Source organism: Melopsittacus undulatus (genome assembly GCF_012275295.1).
Source record: "Melopsittacus undulatus isolate bMelUnd1 chromosome W unlocalized genomic scaffold, bMelUnd1.mat.Z SUPER_W_unloc_4, whole genome shotgun sequence".
In the NCBI taxonomy this organism is placed as follows: domain Eukaryota; kingdom Metazoa; phylum Chordata; class Aves; order Psittaciformes; family Psittaculidae; genus Melopsittacus; species Melopsittacus undulatus.
Window position 1 is genome coordinate 305173 of NW_022993946.1, and position 24375 is coordinate 329547.

The 24375-nt window shown below is 38.9% G+C and overlaps 1 protein-coding gene and 1 long non-coding RNA gene across 11 annotated transcripts in view; one reads left to right on the forward strand and one right to left on the reverse strand.

Moving 5' to 3' along the window:
* Positions 1-24375, reverse strand: part of LOC117438277 (ubiquitin-associated protein 2-like) — a 128350-nt gene that overhangs the window by 87382 nt on the left and 16593 nt on the right. For 7 of the 10 annotated variants that reach the window (XR_004550682.1, XM_034073803.1, XM_034073799.1 and 4 more), the window contains 6 exons: positions 21275-21414; positions 18506-18583; positions 16930-17040; positions 11854-12016; positions 5557-5611; positions 4999-5102 (listed from right to left, as the gene is read on the reverse strand). Coding sequence is in view for 9 of the 10 variants with exons in the window: in XM_034073799.1 (XP_033929690.1) it covers positions 4999-5102; positions 5557-5611; positions 11854-12016; positions 16930-17040; positions 18506-18583; positions 21275-21414 (651 nt within the window). In the remaining variant the exon portion in view is untranslated. Of the gene's footprint in view, positions 1-4998; positions 5103-5556; positions 5612-11853; positions 12017-16929; positions 17041-18505; positions 18584-21274; positions 21415-21728; positions 21746-24375 lie in introns of those variants that run through there. The other 3 variants (XM_034073804.1, XM_034073807.1, XM_034073805.1) reach the window with 3 other exon arrangements.
* Positions 1328-7164, forward strand: LOC117438278 (uncharacterized). The gene is made up of 3 exons (XR_004550683.1): positions 1328-1499; positions 6786-6847; positions 6954-7164. It is a non-coding gene; the product is annotated as an uncharacterized lncRNA (long non-coding RNA).

Below are 24375 nucleotides of genomic sequence, written 5' to 3' on the forward strand. Positions count from 1 at the left end.
AATTATTTGGCAGGTCCTGAGCAAGGTAACATCCACCCTGTGTTAGCTCTGTAGAGCAATATAGAGTTGCTAGAAACATCTCATGCTCACCTTTTACTGAACAGCCTTTAACCAGGAGGTTTCTACATGCTGAAAAATAACTAATAATCATAACTGAGCACAGAAAAATTACTACAATGCCTCAAATTTCCAGACTAATACACACATTTCCACAGTAATTTTGGTAAGGAGGTAAAGCCCAACAAACAGAAGATTTTAGAGAAACAGTTGATTTTCTTTCCCTTCCCCTAACCAGCACAGGAGCTCTTCCTATGGTATTTCTTCTTTAAGAAATACATTCTGGTATTTGCCAGAGAAAGGTCTGCTTCTGCAGAAGAGAAACCTTATGCTGGTGCCAGAACTCTAACAACAGAGGTCAGAGTCTGCTAAAACAAACACAAAAAGAGCTCAGACAAATCAAGCCCAACTTTTGAACATCCCCCTGTCACTTTTGGGAGATCAAACCTATTTATAATAATACTTGGGACATTTTCCTGACATTCAGTTTAAATGTTTGCCAGTTGCTCCTACTTATGACCATTGTTCTGTGAGCTTACCTTTTAAGTACTTTTTAAACACAACCCTTCAACCTTTTATTAGCTTACCCAAGCCAAGTATTGTGGTTTATTAACACTCTACCTTCCCAACTCAATCATTACAGCCTCAGTTATTTCACTGCTCTTCTCTGCATTAAATCCCATTTGCAAACTATTTCCTCCTATTGATGGATTTCTAAGTCTGACCTTGCCACAAGTATATAATTTCCTTTTAGTCCAAAATCCACCTTGGCATTATTGTAACTCCCATATATTCTCTGCCCAACCTTTACCCCCAAGCCTTGCAAAGCATCACAATTTAAGAGTTCTCTGTTTTCCACTGAAATTATGCTTTGTGTTTTCAAGGGTCCTTGTCATAGCAACTTCAACCTCAATGGCTTTGACTCTTTCATATTTCCCTTCATAACAAATTTGTTTTTAGAAAGTTATAAAGCAATATACTATATGGTTTTGGTAAGTCTTCACAGCTATTTTCCTCCAATTCCTCACTCCCTGCCACACTATTTATTTGGTGGTTTTCTGGTGAGCTTTTTTGGTGGCTTTTCTTTTTTCGGGGGGGGGGGGGGGGGGAAGGCTGGTCTTTTTTTGTGTTTGGGTTTTTTGTTTGGTTTTTGGTGGGATTTTCGGTTGTTTTTTTTGGTTGGTTGTTCATTTTTGTGGTTGGAGTTTGTTTTGTTTTGTTTTTTCTGGGGGTGGTATTTTTGTTGGGATTTTTAGGAGGGTTCCCCTTTTTAAAAAATAATCAGCCATAGATACTAGCCCTAAAATAATTTTATTTTGGTCTATCCCAAATGTATGTCCTTTTCTTCCTACTGTGATTTGATGTGCAGGATCACAGAATCATAGAATAGTTAAGGTTGGAAAGGACCTTAAGATCCCACTGACTTGTACATTACAAAAAAGGTAAGAGACTGAACTCTCATCATGACTGTAAGAAAATATCATAGAATCATAGAATAGTTCAATCACGGTGTTTAAGTTTATTCCATTTTGGATGACCTTTCTGGTAATTTTGTTTCTCCTACCTGTCCCTTCTCTTTGCCTTTCATTTGTGCTCATTTCTAGAAAAAATAGGATGCAGAAAATCTGATGCTGAATTATTTAGAATACAATTAAACTTAAATGTTATGAACCATTAAAGATGTGCCCTTTACTCTCTTTTTTTATTTCAACCAACATTGCTAAATTTTACTTCCACAGAACCAGCTAGCTTTTCTATAGGATTGCATGATGGTGCACCTAGAAACACCTTTCATTCAGGCTACAACAATTCCTCTGGTGCCTGCAACAATTCAGGACAAGTTCTAGAGCACTTTCAGAGCACATATGGGGGCAACTACATTTTGAAAAAAATAGCGTATTTGTTTTAAAATGTTGATGTCAATTCTTTCCCAGCACTGGATTAAAGAGGAAATACTTAGTGAATACTCAGAAATTCACAAAGTTTATATTTGCAAATATTTTTATATCAGAAAACTTTTTTACATGCAAAACTGGTTTTGTTTCTCTGGGTAGTTGCCCAGTTATCTCCTTTTTTAATGTAACTGCAGATCAAAAACTAATTTTCAAGTAGCTAGCATGAGCTAATTTTTTTTTTTTCTAAGATGAAAGAAGAAACAGGACTGGGTAATGAGGAATGAAAAGAGGGATTTCCATCCTGTACTTCCTCAGTGTATACTTTTATCTGACATCCTCACTAGCCCACTGCAGGTTTTATGGATTACCATACATATATACATTCACATCTTTAGTAACTCCACATTAGTAACTTATTTATTACTGGGACTGTTGATTTGCAACTAAGGTAACAGCATTGTAAATAATAAAATAAAGAAATAAATTAATAAATAAACAAAACAAACCACCAAGCAAACAAAAAACCTGACCAAAAAAAACACAATTGAAAACTAATATTTGTGATTAACAAGCCAAACCACCAGCTCAACTTTGTACAACTTGCTTCCAGCCCCATACCTTGTCTGCCACTCCTCATTATCTGTGCTTCCATCTTCCTAGCACTCTCTCTTCTGCTTTAAAACTACTACCCCAATTGCAGCCTCCTCTAATAGACCTCAAGATGCTTTCCATCACAAGGTTGAAAGTGCTTCCCACTTGGACAAAATTAAATTATTCCATTTTAAAGCTTACTCTTTAAAAAGAGATCTTTTTGACTCGGGGACTTATTCTGACATTCCTACAGCTTTTCTAAAGAATAAACACTAAAATAAAACACTCCTCCTACAGTCATATACATAGACATATTTTTGTTTTGTTAGTTATGGTGTCTTTTCCATTTGCACTGAAAGTAAATTAAGATTATCAGCAAAAAGGCACTTAGCACCCAAAAAGAACATTCACACTTAACTAGTTTAAATTTCCACCAAGCAAATGATTTTGCAGGAACTCCCTACACTAACACCCACTCATTTATACCCCTACAAACCATCATCTGACAGGGCCAGGGAAAATTCACAAATGCCTTCTCATACCTTCTTCTTTATACTTTTTGCTCCCCAACTTTCCATACACACCTTAAGTTGCGTTACTGAAGTTCAGTGCAGTTCCCAGTGACATCTACAAAACCTAACAGCAAAACCACACTTGACATCCAAAAAGAAATTCCACATATCAACTTGTACATTTTGAATTTCCACCAATCTGTTCGGTCAGCAGCAAACCCCTTATGTAGACACATTTGTACTCTTAAAGGAATCTGTTTACCCACACCAAACTACTCTTATTCCTAGGCAGAATTCTTCCATTACTGAAGACTGAGGAGATGGCTACAAGAAGGAAGAGAGGTTGCCATAGGAGAGGCACATGAAGGCTACCTAGAGTTAGCAGGGAGGGTCACAAACATTCAAGCTCACTTGGGAAGTAGAGCACAAGTCAGTTATTTGTAAGCCACAGCCTTACAGTTGAGTTCATTAAACAAATGAATTTTCTACCTCTGGTTTAGTCTCGCCATGCCTTTCTTGTATGTTGTCTTTAATTAGTTAACCTTACTGCTTCTGCACTACTTGTGACAACATACCCTGCCTGCTGCTACCATATAGCAAACAGTATCAGTATTCCTTGGGGAATTTTCAAGCCATTAGGTGTCCTTCTAACCCATTACCTGATAAGTTTATTTGATAAACTAGCATGACTGAAAGTTAAAGGTGCATTTCTGTTTGCACTATAGCAACAAGTAATTTCAAAAGTAATTCATTAGAAAGATGCCATAATTTGGCAAAAGAGCTCCCTTTCAATAGCCATTAATATACTCAGTGCCACTCTCCCACACTGGACTAGAAGGCACTCAAAGAGTGACAAAACAGCTGCCTAATAACACCTCCTAAACTCTAAGCCTGTTATTGTTTTCTCTGGTTAAGTGCAGAACAGCTTGTATGAAATGAAGCTGTATCTCAAGAGGCTCACAGCAGAGTTCAAAGCACACACTGCCCTCCAGTATCATTTCTTTCCACCCTTGACACAGAAGTTGATGAAAAATCATCTGAGTAGGCTTCAACAGTGAAGAGATCAGAAAAGCTCCCCTTTGCTGGTGTAAAAAAAAAAAAAATCTCCTATCATTCAAAGGTTCCCAAGTGTGGACAATAACATACATTAATTTCTTCATCCTGACACTGGGTTTCCTTTGTCTTCATCTCTTGTCACAAAGTATGGGAAGCAGCAAGGTATCCTGTTTTCCCAATCACAGACAAGCAGGTCACATTCTTCATTTCTGAATCACCATGAGATGATTGCTAAGTGGTTCCTTTCCAAACTATGTCTGTGTCTTGCCCTTAACTGGGAGTGCATACTTCACACTTGAAACTTCATACAAAAAAAAAACATAGCTGCCTTTATCTTCAGACAGACAGACTGTTCTTCTGGCTTCCATTCAAGTGCCTACTCATGCTTCAGTGCTTCAGTTAATAATTCTTTTCAAAGGTGTCAGATCTTGGAACTCTCCTCCATCACAACCTCACATCCTTACATTGCTGTGTGGTACAGGTGGGGCTGCTATCCCAGTGTCACTGAGAACTTAGACTCCTTAACTACATTAGGCAAGCTCTTAAGCAGTACTTCAGATATCTAAACATTTCTTCACAATCAAGGTTCTTCCAATAACTCTTCAAATCCCTTTGTCTCTCCAGGGATTGTTAGTACTAAAAACAAACAAACGAAACCAACCAAAAGAGGCAAACTGCCTTCCCTTCATTCTAACCAGAGTCACTCAGGCTACAGCATGTACTCAGCATATCAGTAGCAAATAAGCTATAAAAGTGAACTAATATTTGTGTCACCTGAGATGTATTTACATTTTCAGAAGTTAACTGAACACTAATAGAATGGTTATTTTAACTGCAATTTGCTACAGTTCTTCATTTCAATCGTTCCACTTCTTGAAGCATCTTACCAGTTCCATCATCTGCATCATTCTGACCAGTCTCCCAAATATCTGATTTTGTCCCAAAGCCATCAGTGGCAGAAGACTCCGTATAGTCTGCAGGGTTAAATGTCCTAGAGTTTTTAAAGTTAAGAAATGGAAGAGAACACATGTGTCATCATTTTTAGCTGAAATTGTATTAAATTTAACATCTCAATTTCCACATATTTTTTGCTTCAAAGGATTTTTTTTTCACCTATGAGCAGACATAGATAAAAAGGGGAAAAAAGAGACACAGAACTTTCAGCTTCCAAGGCACTATGTGGTTGCTACTGATAGGTACAAATAGGTTCTCCAAGTATGAGATACTGACATTGGGTAAACTTACATTAGGTTTATATAGGTGTGTATAATTACAAAACAAAAATAATCCATTAATCATCTAACAAATCTACGATTTTTTGCATTCATATTGGGATATCAAACACACAGCAATATTAATACATACAGAGACAATATTAATATCGTTAATTAATATTGCCACTGAGTTTGATCATTGCCAAAATCTGTGCTCTGCATGTTTCTTACCCCATGCCTTGGGCTGAAAACCTCCCCGCTCCTCTCCCTCTGCCACGTCCAAACACTAGGAGAGAAAACACCATTTAACAAGTAACAGCAACAGCAGAAGAGCTGCCAATCACTAGTCTGTCACATTAGAAAATACCATGGTTGAAAAAGAAAAGTTAAATATCATTTACTTCCCAAATTTCCTCACAGAAGAATTTTTCCCTAACACATGCAAGTAAGCCACAGTTCATCTAAGAGTACATCTTCCAGCAGGACTTGAAAATTCTTTGCTATCTTTTCTGTATCTAGTGAAGTAGCTCCAAATGCCAAAAGGACTTACCTAAAGACCCATCCCATATGAAATGGCTATTGCAAAATCATTGGACATAGTTCAAAACTTAGTCTATAATTACTCACTCTTGCTAAGATGCTCTAGAATCCCAGACTCCGGGTATACTCCAATCTATCAAGAAATTCCCCACCACTTTTTATCTATAAGGAGAAAGTTTAAATATTCCATTTGATTCCTTCTGACTTAGCCCACCTACTCACCCCTACCCTCCTGTGCTTTTGCGAACCTGTGACTACACATTGCTTCTGCTTCCCCCATAATCAGTTACTGACATGAAAATTACCCAATTCAAATTACTCAAACCACCTTGTTATCACATGCAAGAACATTAATTTCTATTTCAACAAGTATTTGTTGCCTCCAATTTTAAGCTACCAGCCTGTTTACAAGCTTCTTGATACACTGAATGGCTTTATTTTCCCATGTTGCATAGCACCGACAAGGCATGAAAACTTATTTATTAATCATCCATAAAGCACACATCTACACAAACTGTTAGAAACTATTTCTTATATGCAGCATCTTTCTATATATTTTTTTTGTTTGGGGTGGGGTTTTTGTTTGCTTAATTCTCCTCTTTAGGACCTCAATATCTGAGGTTTCTCCAGTTTGTTGATTTCTTTGAGGAAGACTATGAATACTATTTTGTCTTACAAGGAGCTGCAGACTGAGAGCAAAGTGATGCTTATTTTAATGACAAAATTATGTGGAAATTCATAGAATTGTTGCAGAATATCTTAAGTATTATTGAATCTTCCTATATTATGTTTGTTTGTGAAACAGATAGCTATAGGAACAGCTTGATTTAAGAACTTAGCCTTTATGTTAGCATGGGTTGCTGTGTTACTTGAAATCTGCCACTGTGTTGCTTTAAGTCCCTGTTCTCTTTACTCTTTAGACCAAAACCAGAGCACCTAGGGTCTACTGTATATAAGATGAGATATTTGACAATCTGGCAAGGTAGGTATCTAGCCAGCCAACTTGGCAACAAACTAAGATTAGGGTGTCCTTTAAATGAACTATCCTCATTATACTCACATTATAATACTAAAATATACATCCACAGACCGAGAAGACCCTTGCCCAGGTGAAGGAGCCTTCCTCATTGCAAGCTTAGTAACAAAAGAGAATGACACAGCAGATATTATCATTATATGCAAATCACTAACCAATCATCATAACTGAGAGTGTACTACCTTGTAATTTTTGTGTTTAAATGTAATGACAAAATTGGCATGGAGTGTGCTTGATTTGTGAAAATTCCACTTAGCACCAAGAGCTGCAATAAAGAAGTGCCTGCTTCTTAACGTTACATTGGTATTAAGGAGTTTTATTATCCCAACTTTTAGTGACAGAATCATAAAATACCAGGTTGGAAGGAACCTCAAGGATTATCTGGTCCAACCTGTCTTGGCAAAGCATGACCTAGGCTAGATGTCCCAGCACCCTGTCCAGCCAAATCTTAAAAGTGTGAAAAATTTTCCTCCTGTGTCCAACCGGAATCTCCCTGGGAATAACTTCTACATCTCATCCTTTCTATGTGATTTTTTTGTAAAAAGGGAGCCTCAAGCTTCTTTGTAGCCACCTTTTAAATACTGGAGGAACATAGTGATAAGGTGTCCCCTGAGCCACCTTCTCACAAGGCTGACCAAACCCAGTTTTCTCAGCCTTTCCTCATACGGCAGTCTTCCCAGTCCTTTGATATTTTTGGCCCTTCTCTGAACCATCTCCAGCCTGTCAACAATTTTTTTGTAAGCAGGGAACAAAAGTGAACACAGTATTCCAGGTGTGGCCTGACAAGTGCTAAGTAGAGTGGGATGACATCTTTATGCTGGTGATGCCCTTGTTGATTTAATTCAACATCCTGTTGGCTTTCTTCGCTGCAGCTGCACACAGAATCATTACTGTTGGAAGGTACCTCTGGAGAACATTCAGTCCAACCCCCCCTGCCAAAGCAGGGCCACCTAGAGCAGGTTACACACTGTTGTGGTTTAAGCCCACCTGGTAACTGAGAATCACACAGTTGCTCGCTCACTCTGCCCCACTTCTTCCCCCTCACTCCTGGTTGGATGGGAAGGAGAATCAAAAGAATGTAAATCCCACAGGTTGAGATAAGAACAGTCCAGTAACTAAGGCATAATACAAAAATACTATTACTACCACCAATAATAATAATGATAAGGAAAATAACAAGGGGAGAGAATATAAAACTAAGAGGGGAAAAGGAAAAAAAAAAGAAGTGATGCACAATACAATTGCTCCCCACCCACCAACTGATACCAAGACTGACCCAAGCACCAATCTGGGCCTTCCGGGTAACTCCCCCCAGTTTATATACTGGGCATGACATGCTGTGGTATGGAATACCCCTTTGGCTAGTTTGGGTCAGGTGTCCTGTCTCTGCTTCCTCCCAGCTTCCCATGCCCCTCCTCACTGGCAGAGCATGAGACTGAAAAAGTTGGAGCAAACATTATTTAGCAACAACTAAAAACATTGGTGTGTTATCAGCACTGTTCTCAGACTAAAGTCGAAAACACAGAAATGCACCAGCTACTAAGGAGAAAAATAACTGCTACAGCCGAACCCAGGACACACAGGAATGATTCCAGGTAGGTTTTGAATGTGTCCAGAGAAGGAGACTCCACAACCCCGCTAGGAAACCTGTTCTAGTGCTCTGCCACTCTCAACATAAAGAAGTTCTTCCTCATGTTAAGGTGAAACTTCCTGTGCTTTACTTTATGGGCAATGCTCTTCATCCTGTCGATGGGCACCACTGAAAAGAGTCTGGCACCATCCTCCTGGTACCCGCCTTTGAGATATTTATATACATTAATGAGATCCCCTCTCAGTCATCTCTAAACTAAACAGGCCCAGCTCCCACAATTTCTCCTCATAAGAGAGATGCTCCAGACCCTTGATCATCTTTGTTGCTCTCCACTGGACCATCTCCAGTAGATAGCTAAAAGGGTAATCAATACCATAGCACATCATGCCCAGTATATAAACTGGGAGGAGTTACCCAGAAGGCTCAGACTGCTGCTTGGGTCAGCCTGGGTATCGGTTGGTGGGTGGTGAACAACTGTATTGTGCATCACTTGAGTTTACTGTTGTTTTTTTTTTCCCTTTCCTTTTTAGTTTTATATTTTCTCCCCTTGTTATATCCCTTATCATTATTATTATTGGTGGTAATAGTAGTAGTTTTGTATTATACCTTAGTTACTGGACTATTCTTATCTCAACCTATGAAATTTACATTCTTGCAATTCTACTCCACTCCCCAAATGAAGCCAGCTCATTGGCTGGAGCGGCTGGAATATCACTACATTGCTCCGAGCATTTACTACAGGTGCTGGCAACTGACTTGGTTTGTTTGGATGGAATGATGCCCCCCTCCCCAACACATCTAGTTTAAAGCATCCTTGACAAGTCTCCTACCAAAACCACTCTTCCCCTTCTTTATCAGAGCAGCTCCACCAGCCCCCAGTATACCTGGCCTACAAATTTGGGCCCCATGTTCAAGACACCCAAACCCTTGACTATGACTCCACCCTTTTAACCATTTATTAACCTGTCCAATCCTCCTTGCCTTTGGAAGGTCCTCCCCTGTGTCTTGGAGAATTGTCGAAAAGACTATCTGAGCTCCAGAGCCCCTAAGCACCTCTCCCAGTGCTCTGTAGTCCTTCTACACTAAGCCACTGAACAGAAATTGAAGTTCTTCCTCTTTCTTCAGTCAGATATGTCAGTTTGATTTGATGATGATGTGCTTTGTCTTAAGTCATATGACATTCATCTAGAGAGCTACATTGTTAACAACAAAAGCAGTGTATAGGGTTACAAAGCAAATAATGGACTGCATTTGAGATTACCCAAGTATTTAAAAAAAATCTTACTTGATATTTATAATGTGAGTATAAAGGATTATTTTATACAGCAAATTCCAAAAAACTTACATTCCATCAATTAACAGCACTAACATAACAAAAACTGTAGCTGTGAACTATACCACACCCTACTCTGCAATGCCACTTATCTGCACAACCCATTTGATTCACAGGCACAAGTCATTCTTACAGCCCTCTGGAAGCTACATGTCCTTGCATAAGGATATGCCTGTCTTTGATTGACTCCTTACTAGTCATTCATAAGAGAAGAGAGTCCCTTGAATGCAAAATTTTTCCAAAGTCAAGTCACACATTACTTCAGTAACTTAGCTCTGATGTGCACTTTATCAATTTAACACATTTAACACTCACTTCCCTACACAATCTGCACTGTACCTAGGCCACTCAATTTCATTCTTCCTGCTTTAAGAAAAAACAAGCCTATTTCCACACCAACCTGTGAAAATACAAACCAACTACACATCCCTTGATTCCATATCAAATCCATTTTCAACATCCTTCCTATCTCTTCTACAGGATAGGATCACAGTTGTACCCAATACTCCACATTATTCTCTTTCCACACTTATCCTCATCAACTCTTCCATGCCAAATTCCTTCTCTTACCAAAAAGCTTCTAAGGTGGCTTGTATTTTCTCTGAGTGGGTACCAAAACCTGAAAGCAAACCTGACAACCAGATCCACCCCAAAGAAACAGCACAAGTACATATCAAATCCCTCCCCCAAGAGTCCTACAGATGAAATCTTGTACTCTCCTGCTGCCAAGGAACATCTTAAGGAGCACAGTGCACTCCCAATTCAGAGGAGGCTGCCATTAGTTGATCTGAGAAAACAGCTCTCCATAGCCAGAGCACACCAGCCTGCTACACAGGAAATTATCATAAAGATGATTTGGGTCAATTCTTTTAAGTTGTTCTGAGACCAAGACATGAAAAGGGATAAAAGGGAAAGGAATGTACCTAAATAAAAGGTGGCTGAAGCACTTATGGAATTAAAGGATAACCAACAAATGCTTAAAAAGAAGCATTTAAGGAAATAAATGGGAGAGTTCCATTTCAGGATGTGAAATCAGTACCAGTTCCACACCAATGGCACCATCCCACCTGCTTGGGCTTGGACTGGGAAGCAAATATAAAGACTTTTCAAATGGTTGACAAATCTTGAATTTCAGTTTACAGAAAGAGACAAACAGCATCTGACTCTTGCAAAAATTTTGCCCCTGACATATATTTTGATTGATCCGATTTCAATTTTTTCTAAGCATAGCTTAGATTCACAGTGTCTTCACTGGCACAATACTTTATATGCCAATAATGAATTATAAGAGTTGGCTAATATTGTAAATATTTTTCCTGAAATTAAGTGAAAAGCTAAACATATTTTCTTCATTCCCATTTCTCTGCTCATCTATCAGTGTTGTGTATGACCCTTACTGGCAGTGTATACAGCTTTGATACTGCTGATAATACTTAGAGAAAAAAACAACATATATTCAGTGTCAATCTAACATGATGCTACCTAACTTGGAAACGTCAGATGCACCTGTATAAACTGTAGCAAGTTTTTAAACATTTCAACTCAAAGAATTTTCTCTGTTGTAGAAACTTGCCTTTGGTTGGCTTATGTGAGTAATATATGCTAGAGATTAACACTGATCCCAGTCTTCTTCTTATGAGGAGATAAGAACATCTTCAGGATCTCCCACACATAAAAGGAGATGGAGTCAAAGCTGAATAATGTTTTCATTAAAAGAAACAAAAAAGTATATCAGCTGTGCAGGAACATACTTGCTCTCCAGCAGTCTTACGAAGACTAGATTCTAAAACTTACATAAAGAACAGCAATTTGTACAAGATAAATTACTCAAAAAAGGACAGAAATTTAAATTAAATTGAATGTCTGAACAAGCACAGACCATCTCCAAACCAAATCATGTAGACAGATCAAGCATACCTGTCACAAAAGCAAGTTATGATCCCTTCAGCACTGAGCATTTGCTCTCAACTCAGCCAGTTTCAGCTGCAAGAAATGTTGGAAACTTTAGACATGAACCCCTATACGTACACTCTTGGCCACGGCTGCATCCTCTTCCCCATCTGTTGGAACTCCCCCGTCCGTTGGAACTTCCCAATCCGCGACTCACTTCTCTGTCCCCTCGTTTTTCTCTGTTCTCTGAACTTTCTTTTCCAAGGCTTTTCTTCTTTCCCCCTACAGTCTCCCAAGAAGTCTATTTGGACAGAATTTGATATAAAAGTCAAAAGGAAAGAGACAGCTCTCAATCCATACTTCCACCTCACACCCCTCCAATTCGGGGGGGGGGAGTATTTGCATAACATCACATATGTAATGCCTTGCAAATGACACTGATGCAAATGGAAAAGAAAAAACAGGGTGTGTTTTATTTTTTTATATAGAAACATAGAATGGTTAGGGTTCAAAAGGACCTTAAGATGATGCATCATAGAGAGATGAGGCTAGAACAGACTTTAACTAGTTCAAGGAACCACAAAACATGAAATCTGTAAAGCAAGCAACATTTTCCCTCACAACTACTTCCATAAGTCTATAGCAAGGGAAGATGCACAGAGCTATCTTTTTCTCTCAAGGAAATGAAAATATGATTATAAGCATCACTGAACAAGAGACTGATAAGAGTAAGAGAATAAGCACATGGCCTAGGGGAAAAAAAAAACCAAACTGTTGTGGTTTAAACCCAGTCAGCCATAAATCAGCAATGTAGTCTCCCTCTCTCACTCCCCCCCTTCTTTCCCTCCCCCCCGCTCCCAGAGGGATGGGGAGGAGAATCAAAACAATGTAACTCCTACGGGTTGAGATAAGAACAGCCCAGTAACTAAGGTATAATACAAAAACACTACTGCTACCACCAATAATAATAATGATAAAGGAAATAACAAGGGAAGAGAATACAATATCACCTGCTGACCAAAACCCAGCCTGACCCCGTAGTGAACTAGCCCTTCCAGGTAACTCTCAGTTTACATCCTGGGCATGACATGCTGTAGTATGGAATACCTCTTCGGCTAGTTTGGGTCAGGTGTCCTGTCTCTGCTTCCTCCTGGCTTCCCCTCCTCCCTGGCAGAGCATGAGACTCACAAAGTTCTTGGTCAGACTAAACATTTGAGCAGCAACTAAAAAACATTTGTGTTATCAGCACTGTTCCCAGGCCAAAAGTCAAAAACACAGTGCTGCATCAGCTACTAAGGAGAAAAATTACTGCTACTGCTGAACCCAGGACACAAACAAACCAAAACAACAAAAACCCCCCATATCCAGACATAGTAAAAGTCAAGCACCAAGAGAAAGAATGGCAGAACAACAACTTGGGAAAACTGGGGCCATAAGCCTGACCAACCACTCCTAACAGCTACAGCTCATCACACGCAGCAAAACACTGGAAAAAAACCTATGTTTAAACAAGATAAGGGACTGAGGTCATCAGGCTTTGGCTTTAAACTCTATCTTTAAAACAAAATCAGGAATCGTATCAGCTCTATAGGAGTTGAAAATAAAGTGACTAAATGATTTGATAAGAACAGCACAGCAACTCATATTATCCAATTGCATGATTAATCTGTTGAGTCATAGTTACAAACCAAAGAAGAAAGGTATTATTTGCAAACCATTAATATGGCAGATAGGTTTATATATATGTCCCCATCTCTAGGAGCTTATAGTATAGGTAAAGTATTTAAACAGGAAATTTGCATATACAAATAATGTGCCATCAACTGTGAAGCACTACATAAAGTCATGACTTCCGATAGGAACCTGCACTAAACAAAAATGTTGGCTATCAGTACTTTTAGGTCCCATCCTATCTCTTCTCAATTCAGACAACCGCAACTCAGAAACCCTCACGAGGTCAGCAATGAACCAGCTGGTCCAAGCTGTCCAGGACTGAGAAAACTAATGCCATTGGGAAACCATGTAACAAAGAAGTTTACAAGTACAAACTCAGTGTTTCAGTATGCCCTTTGAAAAAGTACTAAGAGAATGGTTACTCTCTAAATTCGACATGGTATAGGTGAGAAAGAAGGCTGAAATAACTTTTCAATTTCATCTCCAGTACAGAAGACTACACCACCATAAGCCAACTTAGGTGAAGCACAGACAGCACAGATTACAAGTACAAAACCACATGTTTGAGCAACACCATGTTATTAATGTGACAGAAAACTCTTTCCTCCAGTAACTATCATACGGTTTTACCTAACATAGCCTGTGTAACTGCATTACATGCTAAAACACTCCTAGGGCTTTAGGAACACTTCATAGGAGAGGAAGAAAACCAAACCCACGCAGAGACCCCCCCCCCCAGAAAAAAAAAAAACAACAAACCAAAATAAACCATGCTGCCCTGACAACTGAAGAACCAAGTCCATATAGCTCAGAATGCACTACTATTTCACTGATGGGCACAGTGCCAAAAGGTCTTCAGCCATTTTAAGAAATACCCAAAACTGGATGATCTTGCAAAGTTTAAGAGGAAGCAGCCTCTTCTTAGTAAGGTTTTGCATGACTTGGGAAGGATCAGTAAAAGGATAACTTTTGCTTGAAAGAGTCCAGCACAGAGCCACAAAGATGATGAAGGGAGTGGAACATCTCCCTTATGAGGAGAGGCTGAAGGAGCTGGGTCTCTTTAGCTTGGAGAAGAGGAGTCTGAGGGGTGACCTTATCAATATTTACAAATATGTAAAGGGTGGGTGTCAGGATGATGGAGCTAGGTTTTTTTCAGTGATATCCAATGACAGGACAAGGGGTAATGGGTGTAAACTGGAGCATAGGAGAGTCCACGTTAACATCAGGATGAACTTCTTTACTGTAAGAGTGACAGAGCACTGGAACAGGTTGCCCAGGGGGGTTGTGGAGTCTCCTACGTTGGAGATATTCAAGGCCCGCCTGGAGAAGTTCCTGTGTGATGTACTCTAGGTTACACTGCTCTTGCAGGGGGGTTGGACTAGATGATCTTTCGAGGTCCCTTCCAACCCTTGGGATTCTGTGGAACTATGAAAGCATCAGACCCATGCTTTCCCACAATACCTTGAGAAGTTCAGCATGTCCTTTAAGACAAGAGGATGATGTTACTTCTGGGCATGGGAATCCATCATAGACTATTGAAGCTGCCTGTTTTTGTAAGGGAGCTGATTACAATTTCAGCTGAGGATGCCTGAAGCAACCCAACTGACAGTTCTGAGCCTGACCTCTGAAAATATACAACAGAAGCTGCCTTGCAGGCCTGATCTTAGAAAGAAGAATCTGAAAGGTCCCCTTTGTTCTATCTTCAAAGGTTTAGGAAGTAAAACATCATTGGGCATAAAATGGATCTCATGACTGTAGTAATTTAAATTAACAGAAGTCTTGAGGGGAAAAAAAAAACCATGCCCTTCTCTACTCTCACCCACAAGCCTCTGTTTATCCAAAGCCAGACTGGCACAACTGTTGTAAGTCTTCATAAAGACTAACATTCATACTGCATAAAGCCTTAAAGATCACAGCATTAAAAAATTTAAAAAACACCACACCAAAACCAGCAGAGTACCAAAGAAATTATAATTAGACATTATAGCTATTACTCCTTGCCCTTCTAATTCCCCAAATTGGATAGATACATCTTCCAAATGAAGACCCAAACCCCCCAAACTTATAGTGTGTCAAAGCAGAGTGGAACTAGAGAGTTCTGGGAATCCACATTTAAAACTAGTACCACCTTTGTTTCCAACTTTACATCAGATCCACAGTTAAACTGTTCTGGAGTATAATGCCCTTAAAATACACCCTTCAAGTTGGAGGCCCACAAACTTCCATAAAGAAAAATAAGTTTCTTCATGCTCTGATGAGGACCCCTCCCTAACACTCCTTCCTCCTTGGGCCCTTTAAGTTCTCTGTATTTGTTTGAGTTGCATTCTGTCTACAGAGAGCAGTGGGTTCAGAAGGACTTGTCAAAAGAGCAGAACATATGGATACGTTGATTTTAATTGATAAATGAATTCAGAAAGTTTCTTCTATGTCATGATCACTTATAACAATTTGCTAAAGGAAGCATTTAACATTCCCTATGAACCAGAAAACTATTTTCAACTAGAAAATAGCAAATCTGAGAAGTACAAAAGAACGTGAACCCAGCATATTACCAAGACAGATTTAATCAGGGCGAGATGTCCTCTTCTACTCCCAACTCACCAGCTTGCTCAGTATTATATATTTCTCTGTTTTAGACGACCTCAATTCTTACAAACGAAAAGGAGATAGAAAAGAAAATCTCCCCAGTCAGAACACTATGTATCCTAGATTTAGGGTGTGCGGGGGGTGAATTTCCTCATTAACAATAAACCAGAACACACATCCTGACAAATCACAGGAAATACTGAATATTCAGCATTAAGAAAGGAAGTCCAGGTTTCTTTCCCAATTTAGATGAATTGGAATCTAGTTTAATACCTTGAATAAACTGTAAGAAGTCCCTCCAGCAAAAACTTCAACTGCAGCAAGACATTTTACTGATATCTCTTGGGATAAAAAACTGCTCTGTGCAACATTATTTGTTATATACACACTGTTTAGTCTCCTCTTTCTGTTTTTCAATAGTCCTATAAATGAACAACACAGTGAAAGGAGTAACTACTTGCTGTATCCTCTTCTGCCATTAGTAGCATTGTCAATTCAACTTTCAGATGCAGAAACCTCCAACTTCAATACTGACAACGCACACCTACAGAAGTTACATAACTGAAAATATCTGCCTGCCCTTTAGGTTTATAAAGACTGCCTTTTGTGGCAGACTCAGGTCTCAGGGTTGCAGAGGTGCTACAAAGTAAGTACAAACATTGCAGAAAAACCAGGCCTGTGTCTGACAGAGCATCAAGTTCTGCTGCAGTTAAAACTGCTAATGAAAGCCAGAATGCCTCTGCAAGAGACCAGCTGAACACTCACGTTTTCAAGGTTCAGCCTACTCTAAGGCACGCATGCAACAGAGAAGCTGCTCCAGTCTCCATTTCCCTCAGAAGAATTTTAATGGAAAGATGGAAATCAAAAGCCTCCAAAATATGACTTTGCCAATCACTTTTAATAAGTAGAAAAGCACAGCAAACAGAGCAGTTTAATATGAAAATAAAAACTTACTGTGTCTGAACTTCCTTCCAGCAGTATGTTGATTGCTCTGTTCACATCCCCATTACAGTCATGTAGTGCCACTATGCACTCATCCTGGTTTTTCCCTGTCACTTCGATAAGCTGGCAGTAAGAGTCAAACATGTTAAAATATCCAAATTGTCATTACAAAAAAAAAAAGAGCACCGCCACAGATTCTAAAAAAGTACATAGTTACTGCATCAAAGCAAACTAAAATCTTAAATAAACACAAATTAAATGGTAATCAAGAAAGCACTCTCACACTTTTTTTCTTCTCCTTTAACGTTATGCTCATAGCAAATGCCGTCACTCCTGGGACAGCGGCATATGAGGGTAAAGATGCAAGAGACCAGGATAACTCTAGTATCATCCTCTCTCTCCCCAAACATCACTCTCTTTATCCCACTGTGTGAGAACAGACATAAGGTAAGCCAAAGCAGAGAACAGATCCATCTGGTAAAACATCCAGATTAAGAAGTTATTTTTCAGCCAGATCAGTTATCTCAATCCATTTCACAGCATAAGGCCACACAAAAGGCATAAGTAACAGCTGCTTATGGAGACCTAGTATGGAATTATGCTCCATGGGCCTGTGGTACACATCCTGAGGTGTGTGGGATGGAAACAGTCTTGTCATGGGACATCCAGCAACTTCACACAAAGAAAAAAAAATAAACAAAAAAAACCCACAAAAAAACATGAGCAACAGAACAAGTTTGTTACAAGAACAAAAAAAAAAGCACTTAATGCTTCAGAGAAGATTTTACAAAGGAAACCAAGAAATCTGTTCCTCTGCTGCATTAATGCATTCACAATAATTCTTCTCTCATGGGTGTACTCCTTCATGAGTTGTGATGTGTTCGGTAGGACAAAATCACTGATATCCACAGCAGAACAGGGACCTGAATTCTCAATACTGCTGGAATTAATGGTCTCAGCTATAATTCAGTAATGGAAGCTCAATCATCTACACCCAAAACTCAGCATGGTAGAGGAAATTATTTAATTTTCATAGTATAATGCTGTATTTTTAACACATCTACAGATCTGGAAGGTCAGATTATTTTTTTTAAGAACACTTCAATTCACCTTCAAGCTATTAGATTTTTACTTTTCCTGAAAAACAGCCAAGATATTGGCAAACTCAGTTTACATAGGTGACATTTTTTCCATGTGAGTGTACATGTGGACAAGCTAAATTCACTCTTTATTCTGACAAACATTAAGCATCAGGACCATACTAGAGATATCTTTGCTGATGTCTCTTCCAGAAGGTATGAGCTTTGGCTTAAAGGTTTGTCTACAAAGGAAAATACACCAGTGTAACTATACAGCCAGAGCTGTATACCTATATATATATGTGTGTGCGTGTGTGTATGTTTCCACACAATTTCTTGTAAACAGACTTTACAGTGCAATAAGAGCACTTTTTCCTACTTAAACTTATGTACTTCTGAAAAAGGTTTTGTCTAAATCAGAAACAGACACTCTAGCTCCAAAATGTAAACCAACTTTGGAACATCTTATTATTGCAGGACCTAAGAACTCTGTACCACAACAAACATACTTGTTTCACTTTATCTTCAAAATCTGCATCTTTCTTATCGTAGATCATCTGAGCAAGGCGAATCTGTTCTGCTGTTGCCTGAAAAACCCAAACATCCAATAAAGTACACAGAAGGTAACAATATATTTTTTAAGTATCTTCTAGTGTCACTATATATTTTTTTCCAGATTCTCAAAAAGAACATATGCAACAAGCATAGAGGTGCTATGGGGAAGGGATTAACATCTCCTCTATGCCCATTTTATAGTAAAAAAGCTGGGATAGAAGCAATTTCAATACGTTCTAACTTGTTTGAACCACAGTTAAAGGTTACCACATAGACAAGACAACCATATAATAAAGTAGAATTTATCACAGAAGCCTACATTTTGATATTATTACTTTTATTTAATATCTACCACTCCAGAATTAGAGTTTTATCATAGCAAACTGGCACCGGTATTTCTAAATTAACCACATCTGACAATTCCTGCTCCCATTACTTTCCACAACTCTCCCAATAACCTGACTCTAGTTTTACAAGCACTTAAGAAGAAATCAAGTCTTGCCTCAACATTTTGCCAGTGAACAGCTGCACTTATTTTCTTTATAAGCAAATACTGGTCTCTGAAAACTGCTAAAGGATTTTGCTACTGATAATGTTTCTGGACCAGAAATCCATGCTGGCAACTTCTCCAAAAGCTGAAAGACTAAAATAGATGGATGCAGTAAAGTACCATAAATCCAAATAGGCCCCAGAGAGAAAACAACTCAGGAACATTAACATCTCATCATACAGGACACTCTTCATAGTGTGGCATTTGCAGTCTAAATCAACTGCACTCCCATGAAAATACCAAAGATAACTGCTGGGCCTAATTTGATTTCTGCTCAAACAGAAGAGGCTACCATCTCATACTAGAGAAGGCTGATACTGAAGAGAGCCAAGACCCAAAATGCGAGTTGATGTGCTGCAGAAGACTTCTTCATTGAGAAGGGGAACTACTTCATCCACTGAAATTCTTGATGGAAAGGATTCATCCTGGGCAACTGGTTGATTTACACCTTTCAGTCTCAGTTCACAGGATACCCACATGAAATTTTGTGCCTCATGAGTTCAGACTTAATCAGCCTCAAACTGCTTCACTTTTGGAGTTAAATAAATACAAGCTCTAGAGGAGGTCACTAAGTGTAAATCCTGAGAAAAGTCTAAAAATTACTCCACCATACACAACCAGCTGCTTATTTGCTGAGAAGTTACTGAAGCTGTCCCAGTTCCTCGAGAGAAGCGACATTTGCTGTGCTCAGAGGCTATGTTCCAAAACAATTAGCATTCGTAATGGAGTTAAGGACTCTGCACTACTTCACATTTTCAAAGTGTCATGCTGATAGCTTCATATATCAGTTGGTAACACAGGGGAGAACCTGCTCTGGAATACCCCATGACAGCCCTGGTACCACCCCTCCCACCCTCTATGAAAGCCTCCTGGCGAGCAAAGTACTCTGTGTGAAGGAACTCGCTCTTGGTGTCTGATGAGAGCTCAGAAAAGAGCAAAAACAAAAGGTCTGCTGGTTTCAGGACATTAAGCCCCGTTGATCTATCTTCTCACTCTGATTTAAGCCTCCTCAGACCCACTGCAACTTTTAACCTAGTGAAGAGATTTCCTTTAAAGGTATCCAGAATAAAAACGTTCAGACAAAGCAATTTCTGTAGACATGACAGCATATTTGACCAGAAATAGGAAACCGTTAATATTCATTTTTTTCTATAAACCAACGTTTTTCAAGTCAATGTTAAAAGACAAAAATATATCAATTTTATGACAATATCAAATGTTTGACAGTATCTTCAGTTTTCCTGTGTAAGGCGAGAGCTTAGAAACAAGTAGGTGCAATATCACTAATGTTTATGACAGTGGATTACACCCAGATGAAAACTGAAGATTCAGAGGAAAAAAAGCCAACAAAGGCACAAGAGGTGTTTACTATACAAACACCAAATCAGTGTCACTAAAAGTTTTGGTTTCTTTCCCCAGCAACTGGTGGTTCTTTATTTTTAAGGCACCAGTGTTACAAGTATCATTGTAGTAGCCTATAAAAGAGTATAATTAATTTTTAATTGCAACTATAAAAAATAGCAGCATTTTAAGACAGCTAAAACTTTGCTCAAACTTACAAGATGTATTATTTTTGCTGCATAACAAAATGCAGGAAATTAACAACTTCAAACTACCAGAGAACAGAAGTGTGCAAAACACAAAATTAAGTGACAGTAATAGGCCCAGACCTTATAATAAAATGGTATATTTATTATCCAGAAGCAATGCAAAGGAAATGTGATGCAATTTCTTAAATAACTGAAATGATGATCAATGAGACATTATGATATGAAATCTCCATTTGGGAAAGCAACATTATTCGACATTCAGAAAAATTAATTCAGAGTAATTGAATAGTAAACCCCCATACATTTCTGTTGATCTATCTGCCAATGTCTGCCTTGTTCCATGGAACCCCAAACTGGGCAGAACACTCCCCTGTTGTCTTACAAATGTCAAAAAAGGGGAAACCACCACTTTTGTCAACCTGCTCACTATATTCCTGTAGCCTTGTTATAAAACAAAAACAAATTCAATTTTATCTGCTGAAAGTCACTTTCGAAATCCACACATACTCTTCCAAAAGGGTCTGTGATTCCTCCCCCCATATTTTCTCAGGTTTTACTGACTTATGAAGAAATAGATATCATTACATGCACACTTTCAACTCAAATTATATAGTATTACATACCTGTACTACTTGCTTCTGTGGTTGTGCTGGCTGTGTGGTTGAAATTTGTGTTTTGTCCCGAGTGCCCCAGGTACGTTCACTGCCCACTGAAGTCATCACATATAGTATATACAAAACAAGGTATGTACAAAACAGAAAATCTGACAGGAAAATTAAAAAAAAAAAAAGAAAAAAAAAGAAAAGAGCATGAGTTAAGACAGGGTACTGATTTGATACCAACAACCCATACAAATGCAGTAGCTTGAACTCTTCCTGCATTTAACCTGAACTCCATGAAGAGACTCTTGAGAAAGCAGTTTTAACACACTATCATTGGATTTATCTCAATCTTTACTATAAAGGGGAAAATACAATGGATAAAACACATTTTTGTCAGCTGATTTGGATCTGCCTAGATCTGTACTTCCAAAGGACATCTAAATATCATAGCTTTTCACAGTGATTTAACACAGACTTTTCCATCTGCTGAAATTTCAGCTCCAGCTTCTTGACGCAGGAGTCACGGACAACGTGGAGACGATCAATGTGATCAAGCGATTGCCAAAGTTTATTCAGATACAGTGCTCCTTTTATACCCTTACACCCTTAGGTTTCTTATGTAACAGCCTTGGATACTGAGCTCTAATTGGTTAGTCTAGAGGTTACTACCATTTACAAAGCTAATGTTTATAATTTGTTATAATTGTGATTAAATACCTTACTCTAAAAATACAGTGGGAAACTACAACCTTGGCAGAGATCATTTTCTGTACGTTTTCAGTGGAAAATTACAGAGGCCTAACAAGATAATTGACCTTGCTTATGCCTGCCAAGAATCTTCTTACTTTACAGTAACAAGGCTCAGGGTATCAGGATCGCTCACTACATGGCCTTGGCTCTTTAAGAATTCCCACACCAGCTGTGTCACTCTATAAATTTCTGTAATGTCTGTTGTCTTGATTTCATGCCTGGAATTTAATCACTCTCATGCCCTCTCAGAACACTAACGCAAAAAATCACATTCACAAATGTGGTAGTTACTCTCTTCCCCGTCATCAAACTGCTTTCCTGCTGTCCTGGGTTCAGCTCTAAGTTATTTTTCTCCTTCTTAGTAGCTGCTGCAGTTCCGTGTTTTTTACTTTAGTATAAGAACAACACTGATAACACACCAGTGTTTTTAGGTGTTGCTAAGTAATGCTTACCCCGACTAAGGACTTGTTCTGTATCATGCTCTGTCAGTGAGGAGGGGCAGAAGGAAGCAGAAAGGACACCTGACCTGAACTAGTCAAAGGGGTATTCCATATCACAGCACGTCATCGTGCTGTGATAAAACATCGGTGTTATCAGCATTGTTCCCAGGCTGAAAGTCAAACACAGCATTGCACCAGCTACTAAGGAGAAAAATGACTGCTACTGTTGAACCCAGGACAAATCTTCAGTTGAGTTTGCAGTAGAAATAACTGTCTTTTGCTCTTTGCATTAAAATCTTCTTTATCAGCCTTGCTGACTGGCCTGCCAATATCAAAAAGCAAATTTAAGTTTATATACACTAATAGTGACCTTTGGATTTTTTGTGTGTAGCAGCATTTTTTCAGGTTTTGTTTGCTTGCTGCAAATTATCAGTCAGCTCATCATGATTTGAGCCTAACACAAAATGAAATGAAAAAAATACAGAACAGAGAACATGATAGAGAGCACTAACCTCTCTGAAAGACAAGCTAATAGTTTCAAATATGACTGCCTGGAAATAGGCCACTGTGATTTAAGATACATTGAGAAATTATAACTGCTGAGATTCAATTTGCCCAATTTCTGAATTAACGTTTTTACAGATTCCGGTACCCAGAAATGTTGACATACATTTCAATGCTATTTTCTCTGATTTCATTAAAGCTACTCAAAATATTGTGATCCATGTTTTGGACATGAGGGCAGTACATACAGGTTAAAACAAAGAGGTTTACATTTGTTTGTAAAGCACATGCTAAACTATAGCCTACACTTCTAATAGCCAGGCAATCTATGGTTACCAAGGAGGACTGTGTCTTTTCTCCCCCTCCTAACACATATTTTACAGTGCCTCTGTGTCACTGCTGTTTAAGCCACATTTGTTCTTCAGGATGAAAGGATGCTTTAAGGAAAAAGGTATGCACACAAGCATTTGAAACACTCCTGAGGGATGAGAGCAGTACAGCATGATCAACCTGATGGTGGGAACAGAGCTAAACACCTGAACAGTGTAAGGGGATCTTTAAAGAAGATCCTCATCTTGCTGACCATGCAGCACAATTTGACAACAGGTCCAAAGCAGAAAACCAGAGAAGGTGAAAGACTCCTGGAAGCAGTATGGACTTGTACTTGCTTCAGACAAGCATGGAAACACACCCTTAGTTTGATATTCCCCATCAAGCCAACAAGGACATGTTATAATCTATTTCAGACACAATCCGGTGTTCTTAAAAGCACAACTGGCACCTTGATATAAAGCGAGCTTTCAAAATAAAGCTATTTTATTACTCCTTAGTTGGCTCCCACTATCTACAGGCAGTGTTCACACAGCCCAATCAGCCCAGCTCCATCAGCATGCACAAGGAGCAGGGGAAGGGCTCTGCTCCACCACCAACAGTGCACTGACCAAGGAAACATTGCCCTCATCGCGCCAGGCTGAGGTTTCACACCCTACCACACCTACTCTTTAGTACGGAAGCAGCGGGAAGAAGGAAGACAGATAGCCACTGCCTTCAAATTACCACAGTGACCACAATTATGAGCATTAAGTGGGATATTGCTAAGTAATAAGATGGGGCTGAACAAGAACATTCCCTTGCATGCAAAGCAGCTTCTTACTCTCCCCAGTTTCTCATATGAAAGTCTGTTTGGCAGGCTGTTGTCACAGCAATGAGTAGAATATCACAAACTGATGAACTAAATTTTAACTGCAGATCAAATGAGGAAAGATTTGAGACTGGAAGAAAACTCTTAATTAAAATCTGTTTAATAAAGATCAAAAAATATTCAGACAAGCAGATGTTTCAGTTTTCATGTCAGGGTCTGGCTCAGAAGTCCTCATCAGCAGTTAATACTTGACTTTGTAGACACATTGCAATTCTAGCAAGCAAACA